A 20,394-nucleotide genomic window follows, 5' to 3' on the forward strand; every position below is an offset into this window, starting at 1 on the left:
TTGCATCAGTCCGTTAACGTACAGCATCGTTTGCTGCATCCACCAGCAAACCGAGGGGTGTCGGAGGGAAAGGCGCTTTTTAATCACCGGATGCGTCAGAGAGAGACTTGGAAACCGAGCAGCTCCCCTCGTTCAGCTGTCGCTACGGGCGAGACATCGAGTAGGGAAAGGCAGCGAGCGGGCGCTGGCGAAGAGCAGCCCGGTGGGCGCTGCCTCCTGTGCTGGGCCCAAACCCGTAGGGAAAGCCGGGGGTGAGAGCGGCACCAGCTCCGCCAGCCATAACCGCAGAACAGCTCGGCCCTCGTCCGCCGGCCTTTCCGCCCAAAGGTGCCCTGGCACGTCTGTAGCGACGCCGCAGCCCTTGGCCCATCCTGGCCCCCCCCTCCTTTGCGCCCCCCAGCCCTTGGCCCCCCCCAGCAGGTCAATACCAGCCGTCAGGGCTCCGGTGCCTCCGGCCGTGCCAGGCAGTTCTGGCCCTTCTCCCAGAGGGGTCGTGGTGCAGCCGTGTGCAAGGTGCATCACACGTCCCCACTCGTGCGGAAAGCTGCACACTGGATTCAGAGGCCCCGAGGGTGAGCAGGTGTGCTTTACGTTAATTCTGGACACGTGCAAAACCTGGGAAGTTTAACTTTGAACCATGTTAAATTTGCAGTATTACAGAACGGGCAGGCGGAGAAAGGACAGCGCTTCATTACGCACTTTCCCTTACGAACACGTACCCCAGGAAGGATTCCCACCTGACGTCAGCCCGGCAGAGGCTGAACGGAGGAGAACGGGAGATGGAGGCACATTTCCGTTCCTAGAGCTTAGCAAGGATCTCTTTTACGTGAAAGCTTTTCCTTTAAGTTTTAGATTGCAAAGAAGTCAGCAGGTTGCCGTGGGAAGTCGTACACAGGCACAGCACGAACCTGTTTGCTGCCAGCAGCGGACAGGGCAGCGCCGGGAAGGGGCGACACTGCTCAAGGGCTGGAAGCCAGGCAGCTTCCTCGGCCGGCACCACGCTGGCTACGCCGCTGACAGCGCTGCGTTAGGCTGCAGCACTGCTGCGGGAGGCGTGCACCCTCCCCACGGCACCCAGCGGTACGTACAACCAACAGGCACGCGTTTCTCGGTGTGCAGGGCACGGTTCCTAAAACACCCGGCAGCAGCCGCCCTGGCAGCGGGACCCGGCCGGACCCGCTTCCATCCCCCTCCCTGTGCAGGGGCCTGGGCCGGCCAGAAGAGACGCGAGGGATCTGCAGTCCCAGGGCAGGCGGCATCGAGCTGCCCACCTCTTCGTGCCACTGCTATCCACGGTGCGTTACTATCACTGATGACGCTATCGCTTTCAGGACCTGGAGGTGTGTTTACATAAAAAATGAGAAGTATCTAAATGTTACTGGCTAGAAAACTTGATGAGAGCAGATGCTGAAGGAACACCCCGAAGCGTACATCCAACAGGAAACATTTATTGTGTCAGCGCAGCCACTAACAGCAAGCCCACTTCCCTTTACGTGCGACGTGCAGCCTGCGGTACAGCTCGTACCCAGCCCTCGCCGCAGCAGAGCACAGTTCAGGGCCCGAGCGTGTCATCGCACACCGAGCAGAGCCCATTTTCTGAGGCAGCAGTGAAGAGACCACGTAGCCGACAGATCACAGAACAGGCTACAAAAATCAGTGCTAGTTCTGCCTTTTGCTCAAATACTGTGGTGCTGACAACGCTTTTAAAAATTAGCTTAACTGTAGAAAAAACGTTGTCACTATTACCGAAGGCGGCTGTCAACAGCATTCTTTACTACAAAAAGTGTAAACATGTATAGTGGCATCTTAAATGCACTCTCGAAACATGCAACCTCGAGGGGAAACATTTCATAGGGGAGTTCGTTCCTGACGTGTGAACTACAAACAGTAGTACGCATGCTTTGCTGGACGGGCCAGGTTAGCCAACAGCTGACGAACCAGGAGGAAGGTGGGGAACCCCTCGGTCGGGTAACGCTGCTCCTGGGCCTGCAAGGACACAGCCCGGGGCATCAAGCAGGGATTCGGCTCCTCAGATACTCCAGCACTGCGGCTGTGCCCTTGGCCAGAACGGCCGCCCGGGGAGTGCGGAACGGATTTCCTTCTAACAGAAGTGTCCTAGAAAAACAGAGATTTCCAGTGACTCGTATAAAGGCTTTGCCTTGTACCAACACATTTGTACACTGCACACAGATTTTTTGAATCTTTTGAAATTCGTAATTCCTCTTCTGTTCCACTAAAAGAATTTTAATTTCTGCTTCCCTACTTCACACTAACGTAGAGACATCTGAGTTTTAATTTATGCTAATAAATCAGCGGTGGCATATTACTGTAGACACAAAACGCACACATACATCTTCAGCAAGCCTCTGCCAGAAAAGCGAGCGGGAAAAAGAACTTCTGAAATATAGAAAAGGCACAATAAAAGGGGAAAATTATGTTAAATTGTAACCCTCCACTTTCCAGCTTAGCTGCTAGCCCGCTGCTCTTTGGTACATTCATCTCTGGAGGGTTCTGCTTGGGGAAAGTGGGTGTTTTCTTTTGTATTTTTGAAGTTCCTTGGAAAGTGTACTTTAAAGGGGAACCCACCGGGACCAGTCATTTGTGGTCTTTGACAAGATGGGCTGCTTACGCACCCCTGTCTTCCTGGACGTGCATCATGTAAGGACGTTCAGTCGCATCTCTCCAGACGCTGTTTAGAGAACGCTATCCTGTCCCCGACAGCCACACGAGCGACACACGGGCAAGGAGCTCCAGGCCTGACCTGCCCGGCCTGTTTATAGGTGCACCGGCACCATGTCTGCACACAGCAAGGGATCTGGCTTAGACTCTGACACTGGATTTACACAAACCAACAGAACCTTTCCAGTTTTTTTACAATCAGGAAACAACTCCCCTAATTCTCCACAATACTGAGGAAATACAGAAGACATTGCACTGTTTTACAAATGGTGAGAGACCCTTTTTGTGCATCGAGACCTACAACCGCACTGCCGATTAGTACTTTTCCTCTGACAGAACGTACCCTGAAGAAATCAGTCAGAATGTATTTCTATAAACCAGGTCACCACCTGAAACACACACCTCAGAGTTTCACAGTTCCCAAGTTCTGGTGGCACCTGGAGGAGGTCATTGTTCTGAAGGTCCAGCGTTCCAAGGTTCTCCATCTTCTTTAGCTGCAGTGGGTCTACAGACCCAACCTGATTGTTACTGAGCAGGATCGTCTCCAGTGCTAGGATGCGATAAAGGACGCTGGGAAATACTTTAAACCTTCAGGGAAAAAAAGGAGGCAAACCAAGGAAAGTGAGAAATAGGGAACTCAAAAAAATTAGCAGCTTTTCAAATGAGACAGCATTTTAGCTTTGCTCATTTAAGGTAAATGTTTAAACACGCTGCTCTGAAAGGGGAAAGTATTGATTATCGTACCTTGCACACCGTGAGAAAGCTGAACAAACCGTGCACAGTGACAGCTCAGCACCTCATGCAGAACTGCAAGCATTTTACGAGACTGGCTGTCACACAGAACGCGACTCACCAGGGTAAAGGAGGAGAACAAGGGCCCATTGTTCTCTCCTGCCCTTCAGAGACACCCTGTGGAGTCAGAGGAAGTGCTGGGTCCCTGCTGCGAGCATCAGCAGCACCTTCAGGGACACCGCTCGGCTGCTTCTACCGACCATTCCCCTCCCGTTCCTCCATCATTCAGAGCTGCTGCATGACGGGTGCCAAAGGGCAGTCCTGGCGGTATCCATTCTTCGATATATTGTTCATAAACCTGTTTAATCCCTTTTTTAACCAGTTGCTACTGTCCCTCTCCAAAACTTTTGTGGCAGAAAGTTCCAAAAACACACCACCCGCTGTGTAAAGAAGTATATTCACTTCATCGGTCTCGAGCTCACAGCTAGATGATCGAGCGCCTCCTCATTCTTACATCACAGGAAAATCATACTGAATTCAGCCCAGGTCTTTTTATTACTGCATTAAAAAAAAAAATCTAAATAGTTGCTCACCTATTAAAAGAAAGATTTATTATTTGCAGTCTTGTCAGTGCCTCCATTTCTTCAGGTAAAGATGTCAAAAAATTATTTCTGTGTATCAAATGAAGACAAACAATAATCACTAACTTCTATGAAGTTTTAGTTAAGAATCCACAGAGACTGAATAGGCATATTTATCAGTACTAACACGCTGTCTTAAATGAATTAATTGCTTCATAAATGGTTCAAGACCATGCTTAAGTACAGATGCTTGCTAATGCAAGCCAGGTTTGTATTCTCATTTCTGCCAATAGGAGATTTGAAAGTCTGTCCTCTAAAGATTCCCAAGTATTTCATAGCATCTAACAACTCCAGAAACCTGCTTGGCAATTCCACTCCTTGGGTTTCAGGGGAAAGCTTAGGAAACTGCCCAGATCTTGGTGCCAAAGCGAATCAGTAGGATACCTCTAAGCCTCTTCAAAACTCATTTAGCCAGGTATCCAACTGCTGTAACACTCATTTGTGGTACTGTTACTGTAGTGTTTCCCACAACAGGAAGCCATTCAGAAGCTTCTTCAATACAAGGAAGATGGGTTTGTAAGGACAAACAAGGTATTTCCCAAGTGTGACACAAAGAGTCGTTACAGGAAAATAAAGACCACTCACTAAAAGATGCCCTTCAACCTCATCGATCTCATCCCATCATCCATTCTGCAATCTTCAGCCCAACTCCTCCATCAGCAGCACGTGTGTCACAGTGGCTGAGGTGGGCAGGGAGCTCCGAGCTCACCTGGTCCAACCCCCCAGGACCAGGTTGGGTTCTGGATGTCCCCAGGGATGGAGACTCCACCACCTCCCCGGGCACCCTGTGCCAGCGCTCGGCCACCCTGACGGTGACAAAGTGTTCCCTGGTGTCCAGAGGGACCCTGCTGCGTGTCAGTCTGTGCCCGTGGCCTCTGGCCCTGGCCACCACCGGGCAGAGCCTGGCTCCGTCCTCTCTGCACCCTCCTGCGGGTGTTTGTACGCAGGATGAGACCCCCTGAGCTGCTCTGCTCCACGCTGAGCAGTCCCAGCTCCCCAGCCTCTCCTCACAGGAGAGATGCTCCCGTCCTTCAGCATCTCGGTGGCCCCTCACTGGACTCCCTCCAGGCACAGGCAGATCACTTTAAAACAAAGTAAAAACCCGTCTCTGCAACTGCCCTTTGCTACCTTTCACTTTGTGAAACACCAAAGATAAAAACGCCAGCGAGCTGATCCTGATGTCTGAACAAATGCAATGAGCATTTTTCAGGAGTTAGAGAAGGCAAAATGACAATAACTAACGATATCGCACACAAAACACCTACAGATAGCTTCAGTTTCAGGCAGCATAACAGGGTTTGTACCTTCACCATACTACTACTTCCCAGGTATCCGCCAGGATTTTTTGGGTATGGGTTTCTTTAATGGGGTGGTGGTGGGGTGTTTTTAAATAGCAACTTAACATCTCTGAGAGCCTTTTATGACTGAGGCAAGACCTTGTAGCACAGCAAGTCTCAGAGCTTGTCTGCTTGTTTTTTGCGTTTTTCTTTAACCAATGCCTAAATCTAGGCCACTTGCTATTGCAGATCTGCCGGTCATTCGACTGTTATGGAGGCATTTTGGGAAATGAAAAATTATTTCAGCACTGCTATTCCACTGTAACAGATGGCTGGTTTAAAAAGGCATGAAAATAAGTTACCGAGAAAGGAAGTCCAACACACGTCACAAACCTGATATCCAAATGTGTCAATTTATGGAGCATGCAAAGCTCCAAGGAAATAGATGAGATTTTATTGAAGCCAAGGTTGACATCACAGACTGAGTCTTTCAGCTCCACAATCCTGAAACCCAATATGAATATACTTTTATTAGGTAAGCTCACATTTGCATTCTATTTTCTAAGTTATCAGAAAAAAACCCTGCTTTATTCTACAAATCAAGGACACACTGTCTTTCTTTGCATTTCAGAAGCAATTTTGTGGAGTGACGATAATGGAAAAGCTGCCTGTCCTGAAGTAAAGACAAAGCTCAGAACCACTTTTCTAAAGTTATAAGGAGAGTAAATTTTCTCTCACTGATTAGGAGAGCAAATTTTACTACAAAAGCCTACTCACTTAAATGCAGTTAAGAGGCATTTCAAAAACTATGGCACAGATAGCCACCACTGTCATCTCCTGCCCCATGAACGGTTTAACAAAAAGGCTCTATCACTCTTCTTTAGCAGTCAAACAATCAGAAAGAGGTCGTTATTTTATTTCCATCTTTTGTTTCCTCTTCCACTGATCTGCTGTTACAAATTCCAGGAAATACAGCGTTTGCTGCTTCTTGTAAAAGGTTATGTTATTAAGATGCTTTGGTGTAAAATGTTTAAAAGCTCGAAAAGTTAGTCATTGAATCCCTCTAACAGAATCTCTGGTTCAGCCCTAAAACCAAAAGGTAATTAAATGAGAAAGCACTCTTCTCTCCTATCTGGATTGCCACTGAATTCTCTGGCACCTAGCAGCCGCACACCTACACCTATCCCCAGTGAACGCAACAGCCTCTAACAGAGTGGAAAAACTGGGGGGGGGGGGGAGCACGAGCATTATCGCACTGAATTGATTTGCTACAGATTGTACTGAAAAGAGAGTTTTCCCTATGAGAGAGAGATCGCATCTCTTCAAGTTCTATGTGCTAAAGATTAAATGTTCAACACACTTGAGTCCTAGTAAACCCCCACAAATGCGGTGGTAACCTTAAAAATCAGCTTTTGTTATTTTCTTGGGCTACCAGAGATGCAGTAACCTTCCTCCTTACACAAAAAGGCTATTTATTCCTATGAGTGTCAACAGAAAGCTTTTCCTTGACTGTGGATGAAGTAACAAGTGCAGTAATATCAAATGCTACGTGATAGGACACAAAGCCTATCAAAAAAAAGGCATGGAAATTGTTTGGGCTTCCTTAAAAAAACCCCCCACACTATTATGCTGTCTGAAGACACTGAATTTAAATACAACCTCAGCTGTAGTACTAAGCTATCACCCAGCAAAGTGGTGAAAAGACCACTTTGTAGAGAAAACAATACTACACTGTAGTTAAGTACAGTACTTCATTATTATAAGAAGTCACATCAGTCTCCCCTCATTCATTTCAACAACACTTAGCGAAGCAAGATGAACACCACCATGTAATGAAAGCACCATTGAGTATAGCCAAGCTTCTTTTTCCTGCAATCCTCATGCTAATCAGTGAACCCGCCTGCATGCTGCTCGTACTAGAAACACAAGTGTATTATACAGCATTGCAATTATACTTTCATTTGTGTGTCTGAGCGTATACACACACATACATAGCATAAAGTGCAAATATACTTCTTTGGGAAAAACACAAGATGCTGAGGAACGAAAGCAGAAAAGAAAGTAATAGCTAGAGAACAACCTTTACGAAAGTACCTTGGAGGAACTTCCTTCAGCTGATTTTTGCTGAAGTTGACAGTGGCAACAGGATTGCTTCTGACCGCATTAAACATGTCATCAGGAATCACAGCTGCCTGTTTCTCACTACAAAATGAAAAACATTTAGCTGAGTAACACAAACAAGTTAATAATTTCCTATTTATTAACAAGATGTTTTCATCTTCTTTTAGAGTAGCAGAATAGATATATAAATATCTACAATTTGAAGTCCTTGAAGGACCGTTAACCAGAAAGCTGCCCATCACTGCCCCACATTACATGGCACCCTGACCTGTTCTCCTGCTGAAGAAAAATCGGTAGGAGCTGAGTTATGTCACTATCTCACCAAACGTGTGAATGCTGCATATTGGGCCACAAAGTGTAGCGAGGTTGGCAGTGACCAGATTTCCCCTCTTGGCTCAGAAAACAGCCGCAGCACAGTGACATGTAACTCGGGTAGCTCCTCCTTTTGGAGCTCCTGAACATTTGTGGTGACCAAAGCCATCCCAGCCCTTTCCACGTTCCAGCTCCCAGCAGGACTATGCATTTCACACGGCAGCTCTCAGCAAAAATGGCTTTCTTTCCCTTTCCTAACCTAACAAGCAACATTGTTGGTTAGATTTAAGAAATAACTCAAGAGATACCTACCACAAGATGTTTTGAGACTTAATGATAATCGCTAAAGAAGTTTAAGAGGTACTAAAGGAACCTGAAGGCATTAAGCATCTCGGTGAGTTAAAAGGAATGTTACTGTGGAATACCTGATAATACAAAGAAATAATTTAAAAAACCCTGCAATTCCAATCTGCCTGTTCCTGAGCACACAAATCAAAGTGAAAAATGCACAAATGCAGCAGGATTGCAGACAGTTCGGTATATATCATGAAGTAAAAATAAAAAGGCAAAAAATAGGAAAGTTTTCTTACAACTTCAGAAATAGGTAATATTTCAAAGCACATACCTATATTCCAATAATTTTAGTGAGGTTATGGCGTGCATGTTAATCCTTGACTCACTTGGAAGAGTCATGGCTGTCACAGGAGGCTCTTCATTTGGGCTGGTTACATCATCTAGAGAGCACAAACATATACAGTCACACAAACTACAGGCTGCAGCCAGATGTGGCGTTCTGAACGACCCAGATGGAGAGCTCAGTGTCCCTGTCACCTGCCATCACCCTTCTTAACTCTTCCTGTATTTTTTTTGTAATCTTGGTTTTCTGGTTGGTTTTTTTGGGGGGTGGAAGGACGAGGGGTTGACTTGGACTTTGAAAAAACGGCCAGGAAGCAACAGAGATGTTGTGGTAGCAGTAGCTGGCTGTTAAGTTAGGCAGTAGACTCCAAGGGGTGGGGAGCTAGAAACAATGATAAACAGGGAATTCGGGCTAGAAGTGATGATCCAGATCATCCATATACAGAACAGCAAATCTAACCATAATTTTAGTTAAAACATTAATATTTATAAACCTTCATCATACTCTCCCCTGTAGAGTTCCTTTTGATTGCTATCTACAATCCACATGAAACAGCTATTGGCTTTGCAAGGCTACTCTGAATGTAGATTAAATGCATATTAAAAGAAATGCGGATTAAAACCATCGTTTGCACATCTGAGGTGTGCATCACACCCGAGGGATTCACCTATGCCTAAGCAGGGTGAAGCTTAGCTAGAAGTCCAAACATATGATAAATCCAACTTCCACTAAAAGAAAACGAACAAGACTATGGAAATTCAGCACCATTCATGAATAAAAGTCTAGTAACAATTGTGCCTAATCACAACTAGCTATCCTTGCATCAAGAAAAGTCAAAGGGTCAAAAACAAGCTAGAAAGAGACCTTTTTCCAGTTTAAACCTCTACAGAAACAGGACTGCTACTGTTCTAGCTCCAACTTAGATGCCATAACAGGTAGAGTAAAATCATGAACACTGTTGTACATGCAAGACATTAGTGAATTTTATTATCCACAGTTATATTATCTGTTATAGTTCACCAGATAAGCTTCTGAGTATGTACTGTAGCATCCAATTAATTTTTGTCAAGTTAATAATATGTCAGATTTGCACGGAACCTGACATTTTAAAGCAATTTTTTACGCTGCAGTACCCTAATTAATACTGCCATCCTCTGGCAGATGGAGAGAAAACCCACTCAAGAAGAGGAAAATTCCCATGTATCCCTTTCAATGAAAGTTGCCTACACATATCATCAAGATCCCTTCTGAATTAAGAGGTTACGCATTTTTTTGCCATTTAAGTACAGTGTAATCATTTCCATAGTATATTGAACATGGCCAGTCAACTGGGTCATTTTGCCTACTTTATGTCTTAACATTTAAGAAAGATGAAGATTTCTAAAGGTCATCTAGGTGCTGCTTAATCCACAGAGGCAGAGCTCTGAATCCAAGAGAGGATTCTGCAAAAACATACAGCATTTGTGCAGAGAAGTAACTGCCTTGGAATACTTCACCTGATTTTCTGTTTTATGACTTTTTATTATTTATATAGGGAATGTTGGGATCAAGACTATTAGATGGTAGAAAGATGAATTCTAATAGGCCAGGATTAGAAGGATGTTTAAAATAATCAGTTACTTTCTCCCCCAAAACTTTGTATTTTCTCAGTCAGCTACACGGTAGACTTCCTGGCATCACCAAGACTCTAAGGCAGACTTTTTCCATGCACATACTTTCTGGGAATCACAGGACTGTACTGCCTATGTTATTACATGAATAATACATAATACCTTTGCAAAATATCACCTGCTCTTCTATACTGTGACCAAGCCAGCAGACAGATGGCAAGCTTAAAAAGAAGAACCCCTTATGGAAACTTCCCATGATGATCAGGGAAAAAATACTTAAGATTATTTTTCGAAATTATAATCCTCAATAATGAATGGGGTTTTTTTCGTATTACCTAACAGAATAAGAAAAAGAAACAACACAAATATAAGAGCAAACTGTTGAGTAAAGAAAGCTCTATTATTGCAGGATAACTGAAGGAAACTGTATTGAAACATCTACCCTCTGTAGGTTTTAATTTCTTAGAAAGACTCTCTTTAAAATACAATGCAATAGAGCAACATACCTTGGATTTTGCTTCTTAGGTATTTCAGAAGTTCCTGGGTGCCTTTCTTTAAAAATAATTAAAAAAAAGGTGAATAAGCATTCGCCAGCCAGTGTTCATGTGGCTGTTTGACAATGAAGGACAACAATTCCAGTCACTCAGTGGAGCCCACAGCACTGCTGACTATAAAAACCACCTAATGTTTCCTGTAGAAAAACCCTCTTTGCAGCAGCTTATGAACCTGCTTATTTACACTTTTATTTATTCCAGTTGAAAATTTTCAGTTGGCCAGGTTGGATGGCGCTTTGGGCAACCTGGTCTAGTGGAGAGTGTCCCTGCCCACGGCAAGGAGATAGACTGCATGGGCTTAAGGTCTCTTCCAACCCAAACCAGTCTGGGATTCTATGAATCCCATGTCACTACCTCAGGCTTTGCGTTTTTAGCTTTTTATCTAGTTAGCCAGCCCCAAGAGCAAAGAAAAAATGTTCAAATTAATTTGATCTTCTCTTTAAAAAGGTCTAAAACAATTATGCTTTGGACAAGAAATTTAAAATTTGTCAAGGAAGCTGACTGATGTTCCGGTAACTTTTTATGTCCAAAATTATAAACTCTGGGAAAAACACTGCGGTTTACATCATTTGCATGGATTTTTAACAGCTGGATTCTCCAAAGATTTGACTGTCAATTCCCTCATAGCAACTTCCAGTAGTCAAACACAGTCACTATCTGCATAATCTATGAGTAATTAAGCATAAACTCATCCAGCCCATTTGTTTTAGGATAAAGCTCTGTTTTCCTTCTAATTCTACATCCTTCTCCTTGATACTTTAAAATCAGGGACTGACCTGAAGTGCTGAATATGAATTAACACCTCTCATTCTAGCTGACAACTATGTTACACGCAGTAAGAGACTGACTAATCTGAATGCAGAGGGGATAAAGGAAACATGGAAGTGGGAAAGGAAGGAACTCTCAGAAGCCTGGTGAGACAACAGAAACAGAAGACAAAAGACTAAGAGAGGCGGGAGGGGACTGGGACTGACTGCAGGCATGGCTAGGCATGGCATGTGCTGAGCTGAGCAAGACAAGAGAAGCCAGTAAGGAAGAACCTGGAAACTTCTGAGGAAAAGGCCAAACAGAAAGCTGAGTAACTGTCACATGGCTTGTGTGAAAAGGAAAGGAGACAAGTCAAAGCTCAACAGCCAGGAGAGGGTATGTTATGCAAAAAGGAGAGACTAGGATTTAACAGAAGACAACTGGAAATTTATTAAGAAACAAGAATGGGTTTGGGACAAGAATGAAGTCTGAGGAACAGGAAAAGATGAGACGGAGTAGGGATGGACAAGAGAAGAATCTGTGCCTGCTAGGCTATACTCCCCCCGAGCCCTTGCCAATCCTTAGTCTCAGCATTCACAAGCTGCTAAGAAGTGCCTGGGGAACCCTACAAGCTTTATCAGTTACTCCTCTAAATCAAGTGTAAAAAATCTAGATAGGCATATAATATTCCAGTTATATAAATTTATAGTGTTGGTAATGGATCAAGACAATATCAGTATAAAATGTCATAATGGAATCCTTACCTGTCGTCTGCTACAAATTTGAAATATACAGAAGAAATTACACACATCTATGCTCTTACATTTGAAAGACAGCAAATCCTCAGAAGCTAGGGAACACCAGAACTAAAGTAGCCAGGCAATTCTATCTGGACTCCTTTGCACGCGCATTTTAAGCCAACTCTGAGCTCTGGAATCATGTACGATTTCCACCCAGGGAACCCCTGCTCACTAGTTTAGTGCATACAACGCTCACTTAATCAGATACATGATGTTTCCTCTCTTCTGACAGATATTATAAAATTTCATTTCAACAGAGTCTTCAGTGTTGCTTAGAGAATCCCAGTGCTGTGCAAACATTTATTTTATAAAACTGGCAAGAGCACAGAAAGAAGTAATGTATATCACCAATGAGAAGAGGGGCCTGCTGGAGAAAAAAAATAAAAGGGAATTTTATAGCAGCAGTCATGCCCACGCTCCAGCCTCCCTGCTGCCCTACATACTTGTTTTCTCATGCACAACTCACACCTTCGCTTTGCTGGTTACCTACAAAGAGAATGCAGACCTGAGGTGCAGGTTATCCTTAAGAAAACAGAGTACATCAGATTGTCTTTGCTCAAAGTGCAACTGCCATCAAACAAGCTTTGGAAATTGAACCGTAGATCCTTAACTCAGGTCAGTAGAAAGTGAAAAACAGAAATCCACGCTCATCTAGGAAAACACTGATGTCAAGTACTCGCCTAGCACTGCAATGAACTCTGATTGCAATAGGATTAGGCAGCACATGCCTGCCTTATCTTTCTTTTCCCAAATGTCCCTTGTTTCATTTGCAATATATATTACAACTTCTGTAGCGAATCAGAAACAGGTCCCAGAAAGCAACAACCTCCTTTATTCCACAGTCCTCGTGGTCTTATGCACTGCATCAGACTCCAGTGGAAAAAGTACCCAAACCACAGTACACACAAACAAGAGATGGATTAAAATTGCACAGGCTACTTGAAATCTGGGTGTTTTCTAGCTTTTTTAATGTTCTGGCTACACAATTTGGATAATGTATGCACACACCATAACCAAATTTATATACTGTCTATAGTGCTTACTTGCAGAAGGTCTCTTCGAATGGTTCTCAAAGGATTTCCCTCTAATGCCAGGAATTTCAACTGAGGAAGATTCCCCAATGTATAAGGCAATCTGCAAATGGAAACAACTCATTTCAAAGCAGCTTTAAACGAAATTCTAAAGAATTTGCAATGGTTTGTCAGATGGCCTGGTATTCTGAAGCTCAGGTTCAAATAAAAAGATACAGAATATATCACATTTAAGAAGGGCACAGTTTGATCATAGCATTTACATGATACAGAAAGGGCTCCTTCATTTTATGAGAGTTATTTTTTAACTACATTTTACAAAGTGAAATATATCACCTATAGAATCAGCTGTCAGTAGACGTCATGAGCTATGCCTCATCACAGACACATGCAGTTCTTAGTATTACCTACTGATATCATTGTTGGCGAGGTCAAGTCTCTCCAACTTCTGAAGCAAAGTAATTTCATCAGGAACTGATTTTATCTTGTTGTCTCTAAGTTCCAATACAGAGAGGGAATTCAGATGCTTCAGATTCTCTGCATTTAATATTTCGATCTGATTTTCACCAGCATGTAATTCCTAGGGAAACAAAGATCATCCACAGTTATGTTACTCCAGTAAAATTACTTTATACCTTACTTGTCTTCTAAATCATGACATCAGCAAAAACATACGATAACACAGAGAAAACAGAGATCTCTAGTCCCTTTCATCTGCCTATGAAATATCAAAGCCTCCAAAGATCAAGAGACACGAGTCTGGATTTAGCTTTTCTGAAACCATCACAGAACCCTCAGCTTTGAGTTCCACTTCCAAGCCAGGAATAAATTTGCTCTGCATTTGTCAAGAAACTTGTCAACGACTTCTTAAGCATAAGAAGTTTCTTAAATTATAGGAAGTTGAGAGGCAGCTCTCCATGTTCCCACTGGAAATGTTTCACTTATAATGGAAAAATTGAATGGTTCTTGAGACTAAAAAGAGTGTACGCATGCTGCTGAACACACTAAGACACTGAACTTCAGGTATGGACATGAATTCTGTTAGAAAATGCTGAAATAGCTTGGGATTTTAACTGCTGAGTTCAGAGCTATGCAGAACTAAGGTATGTGCCTTCTTTGATGGAATTGGTCATTGGAAACACCACTGTGATACTGGCATTGAACTGGCCCAATCATTTTTCTGTGAGCTGAGTAACAAATTAATGTGCTGAGGCAGCCAATTTTCAATTTTAAACATACATGGAATTAAGGTTACCAAATATTTGGAAGAACGGGTTAAAAGAAAAAAAAGTATACTTTCTCTGCAGTTACAAAGAAAAAAATGATAATGAACAAAGTAAATTTATCCAGAAAATGTTCCCAGAGATAAAAATAACTGTTGCAGGCAATACTAAATTTAGTTTTTCAGTCATTCCTCTTCTAAATGTTTATTTTATTTTCCAAATCTGAAGAGTACTGGTGCAAATTTGTCTTCCAATTGACCTTAAGATGACAAATATGGACAATAATTGCAAATGGAGATGTATTTATTTAATAAATAAATTTCTAAACACAGTTCTAAACACAGAATTATCAACTTTTGATCACAGCACTTCACAAAAACTTGTGTTTCAAGTAACAGCTATTATTTTAAAAGTTTACAGCAAAGACGCTTACAGTATACCAACCATTTTGAACCTTACCTTCAGTAATTTGCATGAGGGAAAATCTGGTAGGGAACGCAATTTATTTTTTCTCAGATAAAGTTGTTCCAAAGATGCCATAGTCGCTAATTTAGAAGGTACAGTTTCCAGGTAGTTCTTAGTGCAATCCAGGTGTCTTAAGCCTGTAGAAGTAAGCGTGCAAGCAACAAACAGAAAAATAAGAGAAAATAAGAATTGTTTTCTATAAAAGCATAAATATCCTGGTTTTTAAAAATAAACATAACAACATTTTGCCAAACAGAATTTTGGAAGAAATCAAATCAGTTAGCATCGACACTTCTGAAAACAAGGCATCTGCTTTCCATTTATTCTTCAGAGAACATTCTGGAATGCTTTCAGTGACACTGCCAGATCCTAGCTCTTGTTTAGAGTTTGGGACTGGAGGGAACCAGACAGGGTTTGATGTTGTAGACCATCTCTGAAAGATCTGCAGGTAATTTCTCCAGCATCTCTGAAAGCTGGCAGCCCACCCTCTATTCCTGCAGGTCTGCCACAACTATTAAAATATGCGTCTCATATCAACCACTAGCCAGCTTGCTAGTTAACATTCAAATATTACAAGTCAACTTTATCACTCTCTAATTTACGCTTTCTTCCTCTCTCATAATTTCAACTCTCTCTCATTTATGCTTTATTTTCCACTCAAAATATGCAATAAAGAAAAAAAAGTCACATTGTTTATTTCAGTCTTAAGGCTAACAACTTCTAAGCAGAATAATATTAATCCTTACACTTTTCTGATCATTCTGTGTTCCATTTATCAAGAAATACGAACAGTAAAGAGGACTCAAGTTTGATATACAGTAGCTGTAGCTGATTTTTCAAAGTAACTCTGAACTAATATTCTTGAGAATACATCAACTAAGAATACATTTTTAAAATCCTGAATAACATGCACTATATTTCTGAACATAACTACAGAACTGGCTGTACAGCATTTAATAATCTGAGGAAACTAATTTACTTTTCATTGCACTGATATCTGCAGGCAGGTTCTTGAGTTGATTACAAGCCAAATTGAGTCGCACTAAGTTAATGAGCAAAGCAAAACTTGTTGGAATGTCTGTGAGATGATTGTTGGACAGATCCTGAAGATTAAAAAAAGAAAGCGAGAGAGAGGAAGAGAGAGAGGTTAGAAATAGAGATGTTTAAAATATCCCACGAGTACTGCTACTGCAAAGTTAATTACTGGCAGAACATTAAAATTAGATAGCTGACATCTTCAGGATCTCCCTGGTAGAAATGTGAATGGAAGAAACCAGTCTCCCATGACTGACAGATCACATGGGATTAGATTTTTCTTAAACTATTTGGCAAACCAGGGGCAAAACTTGAGTTTCAAACTAACAAACAAAAAACCCCTAAAACCCCCCCAGAACCGTGCCATATAATAACAGACAACCTACGTAAGTCATTAGAATATTCACAAAGTTCTGCCATACAAGCTATGGGTTTTTTAATCAGCAGTAGCAAAACATGGGTAAATCCGCCTTTCTGCACAAGTAAGTATTTTTCAAAAAGTTGTAATTTACTAATTCTTCTAAATTGACAAGCTGTCCAAATCCATCGGGCAAGTGGCTCAGCTCATTGTAATGAAGAAGAAGGCTCTTCAAACGCGACAACTGCAGCAGCTCTTCTGGGATGCTTTTCAGTTTATTGTGGCTAGTATCAAAACATGGAACACAAAGGGAAAAAACAATGACTAAATACTTTCAAGACCATAACTGCACACACAACGCCTGTTACACATGATGCCCTCCAAACTAGAGTTACACCACTTCTATCAGCTGGATTATCCTAGCCACACATGGCCTGTTGAAAAACAAACTCTTCAGACCCTACAGCACATATGAAGCACATCCAGCATCAGATACACCGGATATGCCGTGCTGGCACAGACTAACTACTAATTACATCTGCAGCGAGACAGGCTTTGGCAAAACCATCCCACACTGCAGCATGCAGAGACACTTGCTGTTCAGGATACCATCACCTTTAAGAAAAATCTGTCTCCTACAACTGTTACAGCTCTCTAAAATGGATTAGTTTCCTGGGAGAAATTCATTGTGTTTGTTTATTTATTTGTTCAAGAATACTTTTAACCCTCACCTGAATTTACAATATTCCAGCTGGATCTTACATTCTTTTTTTTTTTTAATGTGGTTCACACACACAGCGGCAGCATAACCTCCTTTCTCCTTGTGCACAAATTCACAAAATTACTCCGGGAAACAGAAGAATATGAACTTTCCAGCATGAACGACATCTGTACAACTATTTCCAATGTATATTACTCATGACAAATAGCATTTTTGTTCCTTTAAATCAAAATTGCCAGACTGAAGCAAATGAAGGCAGATATTGCTTTTGCACGATTATTCAAAATATCACTGTTTTCACCTTCCAGGCAAGACTGTGACTTTGAGTGAAAATAATTTTAGCAAACCTAAGATCATCAGTCTGTAGCCAAAATTTAAGATTTTCAATATGCTAATATGCTCCAGTTAAAAATCTGAAATTAATTTTCTGAAAGAAAATTTTATATATTGCAATCTCTTATTCACATCATGAAAGTCACTGCAATATTTCTCATGCTCCAATTTTGTAACATGACATGTGATGTCACATACTTACCTGACATCAAGTTTCTGAAGATTTTCTAATTGTCCTAAAGCAGAAGGAAGAGATGTTAGCTGATTATCGTGCACCTGGAAAATAAAGTTTTTAGAACACAGTTACTAATTTGTACCTTGTAGATTTTCTTCTCCTACCCCAGAAACAAAGGAAGGTAACCTAATACACAAAGTAATTTTATACCTAAGTTAACAGCTATGTACACGCCTCAAAGCAATTACCAGCAGCAGCACTCCAGCAAAGATCTAAGACTTTGTTTTCCCATCTCCTACAGAGAGTGCAGTCCTGCCATAGTGGGATCATTGTACTCACATCCAGCACGGTGAGCGCAGGCAGAAGTTTGACATCCTCTGAAAGACACTGCAGTTTGTTTGAGGCGAGTATCAGCTTGGTCAGATCTGTCTGCTCCCACCAGCGATCCGCAGCGCCAAAGGAGAGATTCTGATGAGCTTCCTCTGGAGTATCCAAATTTATCCGCCATACATGTTGAGGCACTACACACGCAAACATACACACGTCAACTAAATTCTTCTGATATTTACTCTCAAACCTCCTCTGTCATAGTGCTTCTCATATATACATACACACATACAGTCAACTGCTTTCCTAGAGACATTTTTCCAGAGCTAATGGAAGTCTGCCAGCAACAGCCCAAAGCAAGCTGAGCTGCAAACAGATGGCAGGAAAAATGCATTGTTGTTGCTCCCTCCGTGTTCTTCCTGTCCTGCCCGGGGGGCAGTGCCAAGCATAAGCCCAGGGCAGAGGGGGAACACCAACCACCTGCAAACACGGGCGCCTGTTCCCTCAGCTGAAGAGCCCCGTGTTTTCCAGGAGGGCCGAGGGCCCGGCACAAGGGCGGCTGCTCCCCCGGGTTCCCGCCCCGCCGCGGCAGGCCCAGCGCTGCCTCGCTGGAAGCCCGGCTTAGGGGGGCCGAGGTGCGGGGAAGCACGGGTGTAACCGCCGGCTGCAGAGGAGGGCCAGGAGCCGCGCGTCCCCGCCGGCACCGAGCTCACCCACACCGCCCAGGGCGGCGGCGGCCGCAGCCGCAGCGGGCTCTCAGCCGCCCCGGGCTCTCGGCCGCCCCGCTGTCCAGGGCCGGCTGTCCGCGCTTACCCTCGCTGAGGCTCCGGCCCGACAGGTTTAACTGCCCGCTCTTCCGAGCCGCCCGGATCAGCCCCTGCGGCACGGCGGGTCCCGGATCCGCCGCCGGCTGCCTGAAACCAGCGCGGGGATCCCCCGCCCGGGCCCTCCTCGCTGCCGCCATCCCTCGCCGGAGCCGGGCCGGCACCGCCCCGCCGCCCGCCGTGCAGGCGGGGCCTGGCGGAGCGCCTCAGGCGGAGGCCCGGCTCTAGCAGCCGCCCCGCGGAGCGCTCGGGGGTCGCTGCCTCCCCTGGCTCGGCACGGCCCCGACCACCGCCGCCATTTCCCCCCGGGGGTGCAGGTGGGAGCCACGACGCCGAAATGGTGCCCGAAATGGCCCGGGTCTGGCTGGCAAACCCTCGCTCCCCCCCGAGGGCCGTTTGCATCTCCCCGAGGGGCGTTTGTGTGTGTACAAGGCTGCTCCGGCTCCTGCAACACGGAACGGCCGGACCGTCACCTTTGTGCAAGATGACACCGGCCATTTCCGTACGGTGTCAGCTCCCAGCTGCACTGCGTATGGGTTTCATCAGCCAGATCGTAACTCCTTCCAACAAACGTGAGGGCAAAGGAGAAGTCCTGTCCCCTCGGCAGCAGTGCTGCTTCCCTGAACCCTTGGTACAAATCCCCACAGACTGTGAGCGAGGGCAGGTCTAGGAACTGTAGGCAGGTCTAGGAACTGTAGCTGACAACACAACTGAGGACGTGGAATTCTTACAAAGTATTAGAAAGGAGACTTGGCAACAACCCCACTATAGCTGCGCATGCCCTGTATGCGCAGCTCTTGCTTCCCGCCCTTCCTCTCCTCCATTTCCTTTTGCCAAGGTCTTTGTCACAAGTGTGGAGTCAAACTGAATAACCTGGAAAAACATTTTAAACATACACAAGACATACACAAAATAAAAAGGCACCTTTATTTAAACCATGTTTTTCCTTTCCCCTTTAGTCCAGAGTTTGCAAACTAAGTAACCACATTACCGACTGAAAGCTCCTGGCTGCCCACCGACACCTGAGACCACCAGCCTGGTCAGACCCGGTTCCCCCTTAGTTAGCTGTACCTTCAAACACTGCCCTTTGAAAAACAGCTTCTACTGGTAGTTCCACTGAACTTTAATTAGTTAAGGACCAAATACCACACTAGGTAAATAAGCATGTGACTCAAGAAATGGTTGTACTCCAGCTACTCGCTCTTGACTAAGGATTTTGGCCTCATTAGTTTTTTACCACTGTTAATTCCCCTTTTTTCTGTCTCCTCTCTCTTTGGGAGGCACCAGGCAGCACTCCATAAGAAAATGCTGGGTATGTCAACTGTGTAGTAAAAAAACAGTGCTGGAAATCCCAGTTCTGCATGAAGTGTTTGAGTTCAGTTTATGTTTGTTCCTGTAAGAGGAAGGTGGATTTGGAAGGGCAGTAGTTCAGCAAGCTGAGGCTCATTCGTAACAGGCAGAAATCCTGACGATGGATGGGAAGAGCTGGGGGTAGGCCTGAGCTTCCTGGATTAATATTCATGACTTAAAAATCTCTTTCACGGACTTTGGAAATAACCGTTGCTTTATTTACAATCTGATGCCAGGAGCAATACAGCAGAAGACGTAGAGAGCACTCAAAGTACATTAATCTTAGTGAACCCAGGCAATAAAATACCTTTTCCACTCATCTCTACATGAATACAATTAATTCACATACCAGCTGATCTAGCCCGTCCAAAATGTGGCAATTTTAAACTTACAGCTCCGAAGGAGCAAGCAGCATTACCAAGCCCACCTGGAACACCTCGGG

At 43.9% G+C, this 20,394-nt stretch overlaps 1 protein-coding gene across 1 annotated transcript; it reads right to left on the reverse strand.

The window, feature by feature from the left end:
* Positions 1-1,432: 1,432 nt before the first annotated feature.
* Positions 1,433-18,835, reverse strand: LRRC40 (leucine rich repeat containing 40). Its single transcript, XM_054833791.1, has 15 exons — positions 18,592-18,835; positions 17,791-17,972; positions 17,479-17,552; positions 16,377-16,506; positions 15,809-15,932; positions 14,824-14,966; positions 13,549-13,721; positions 13,154-13,244; positions 10,516-10,561; positions 8,388-8,496; positions 7,424-7,531; positions 5,723-5,833; positions 4,005-4,082; positions 3,082-3,267; positions 1,433-2,115 (listed from the first exon to the last, which is right to left on the reverse strand). The coding sequence occupies exons 1-15, from the start codon at positions 18,740-18,742 to the stop codon at positions 2,010-2,012; spliced, it is 1,812 nt and encodes a 603-aa protein (XP_054689766.1). The 5' UTR covers positions 18,743-18,835; the 3' UTR covers positions 1,433-2,009.
* Between the last annotated feature and the right edge of the window lie 1,559 nt (positions 18,836-20,394).

Source organism: Grus americana, chromosome 8 (genome assembly GCF_028858705.1).
Source record: "Grus americana isolate bGruAme1 chromosome 8, bGruAme1.mat, whole genome shotgun sequence".
Classification (NCBI taxonomy): domain Eukaryota; kingdom Metazoa; phylum Chordata; class Aves; order Gruiformes; family Gruidae; genus Grus; species Grus americana.

What these genes read in the sequence shown, in the direction of transcription:
- LRRC40 (XM_054833791.1), bottom strand. Translation starts at nt 18,742, where the DNA reads ATGGCGGCAGCGAGGAGGGCCCGGGCGGGGGATCCCCGCGCTGGTTTC. An exon ending in CTGCGCTCACCGTGCTGGAT is followed by an intron (nt 17,553 to 17,790) that starts GTGAGTACAATG and finishes TTTATTTTCCAG; the next exon opens with GTGCACGATAATCAGCTAAC. An exon ending in TTGTCAATTTAGAAGAATTA is followed by an intron (nt 15,933 to 16,376) that starts GTAAATTACAAC and finishes TTTAATCTTCAG; the next exon opens with GATCTGTCCAACAATCATCT.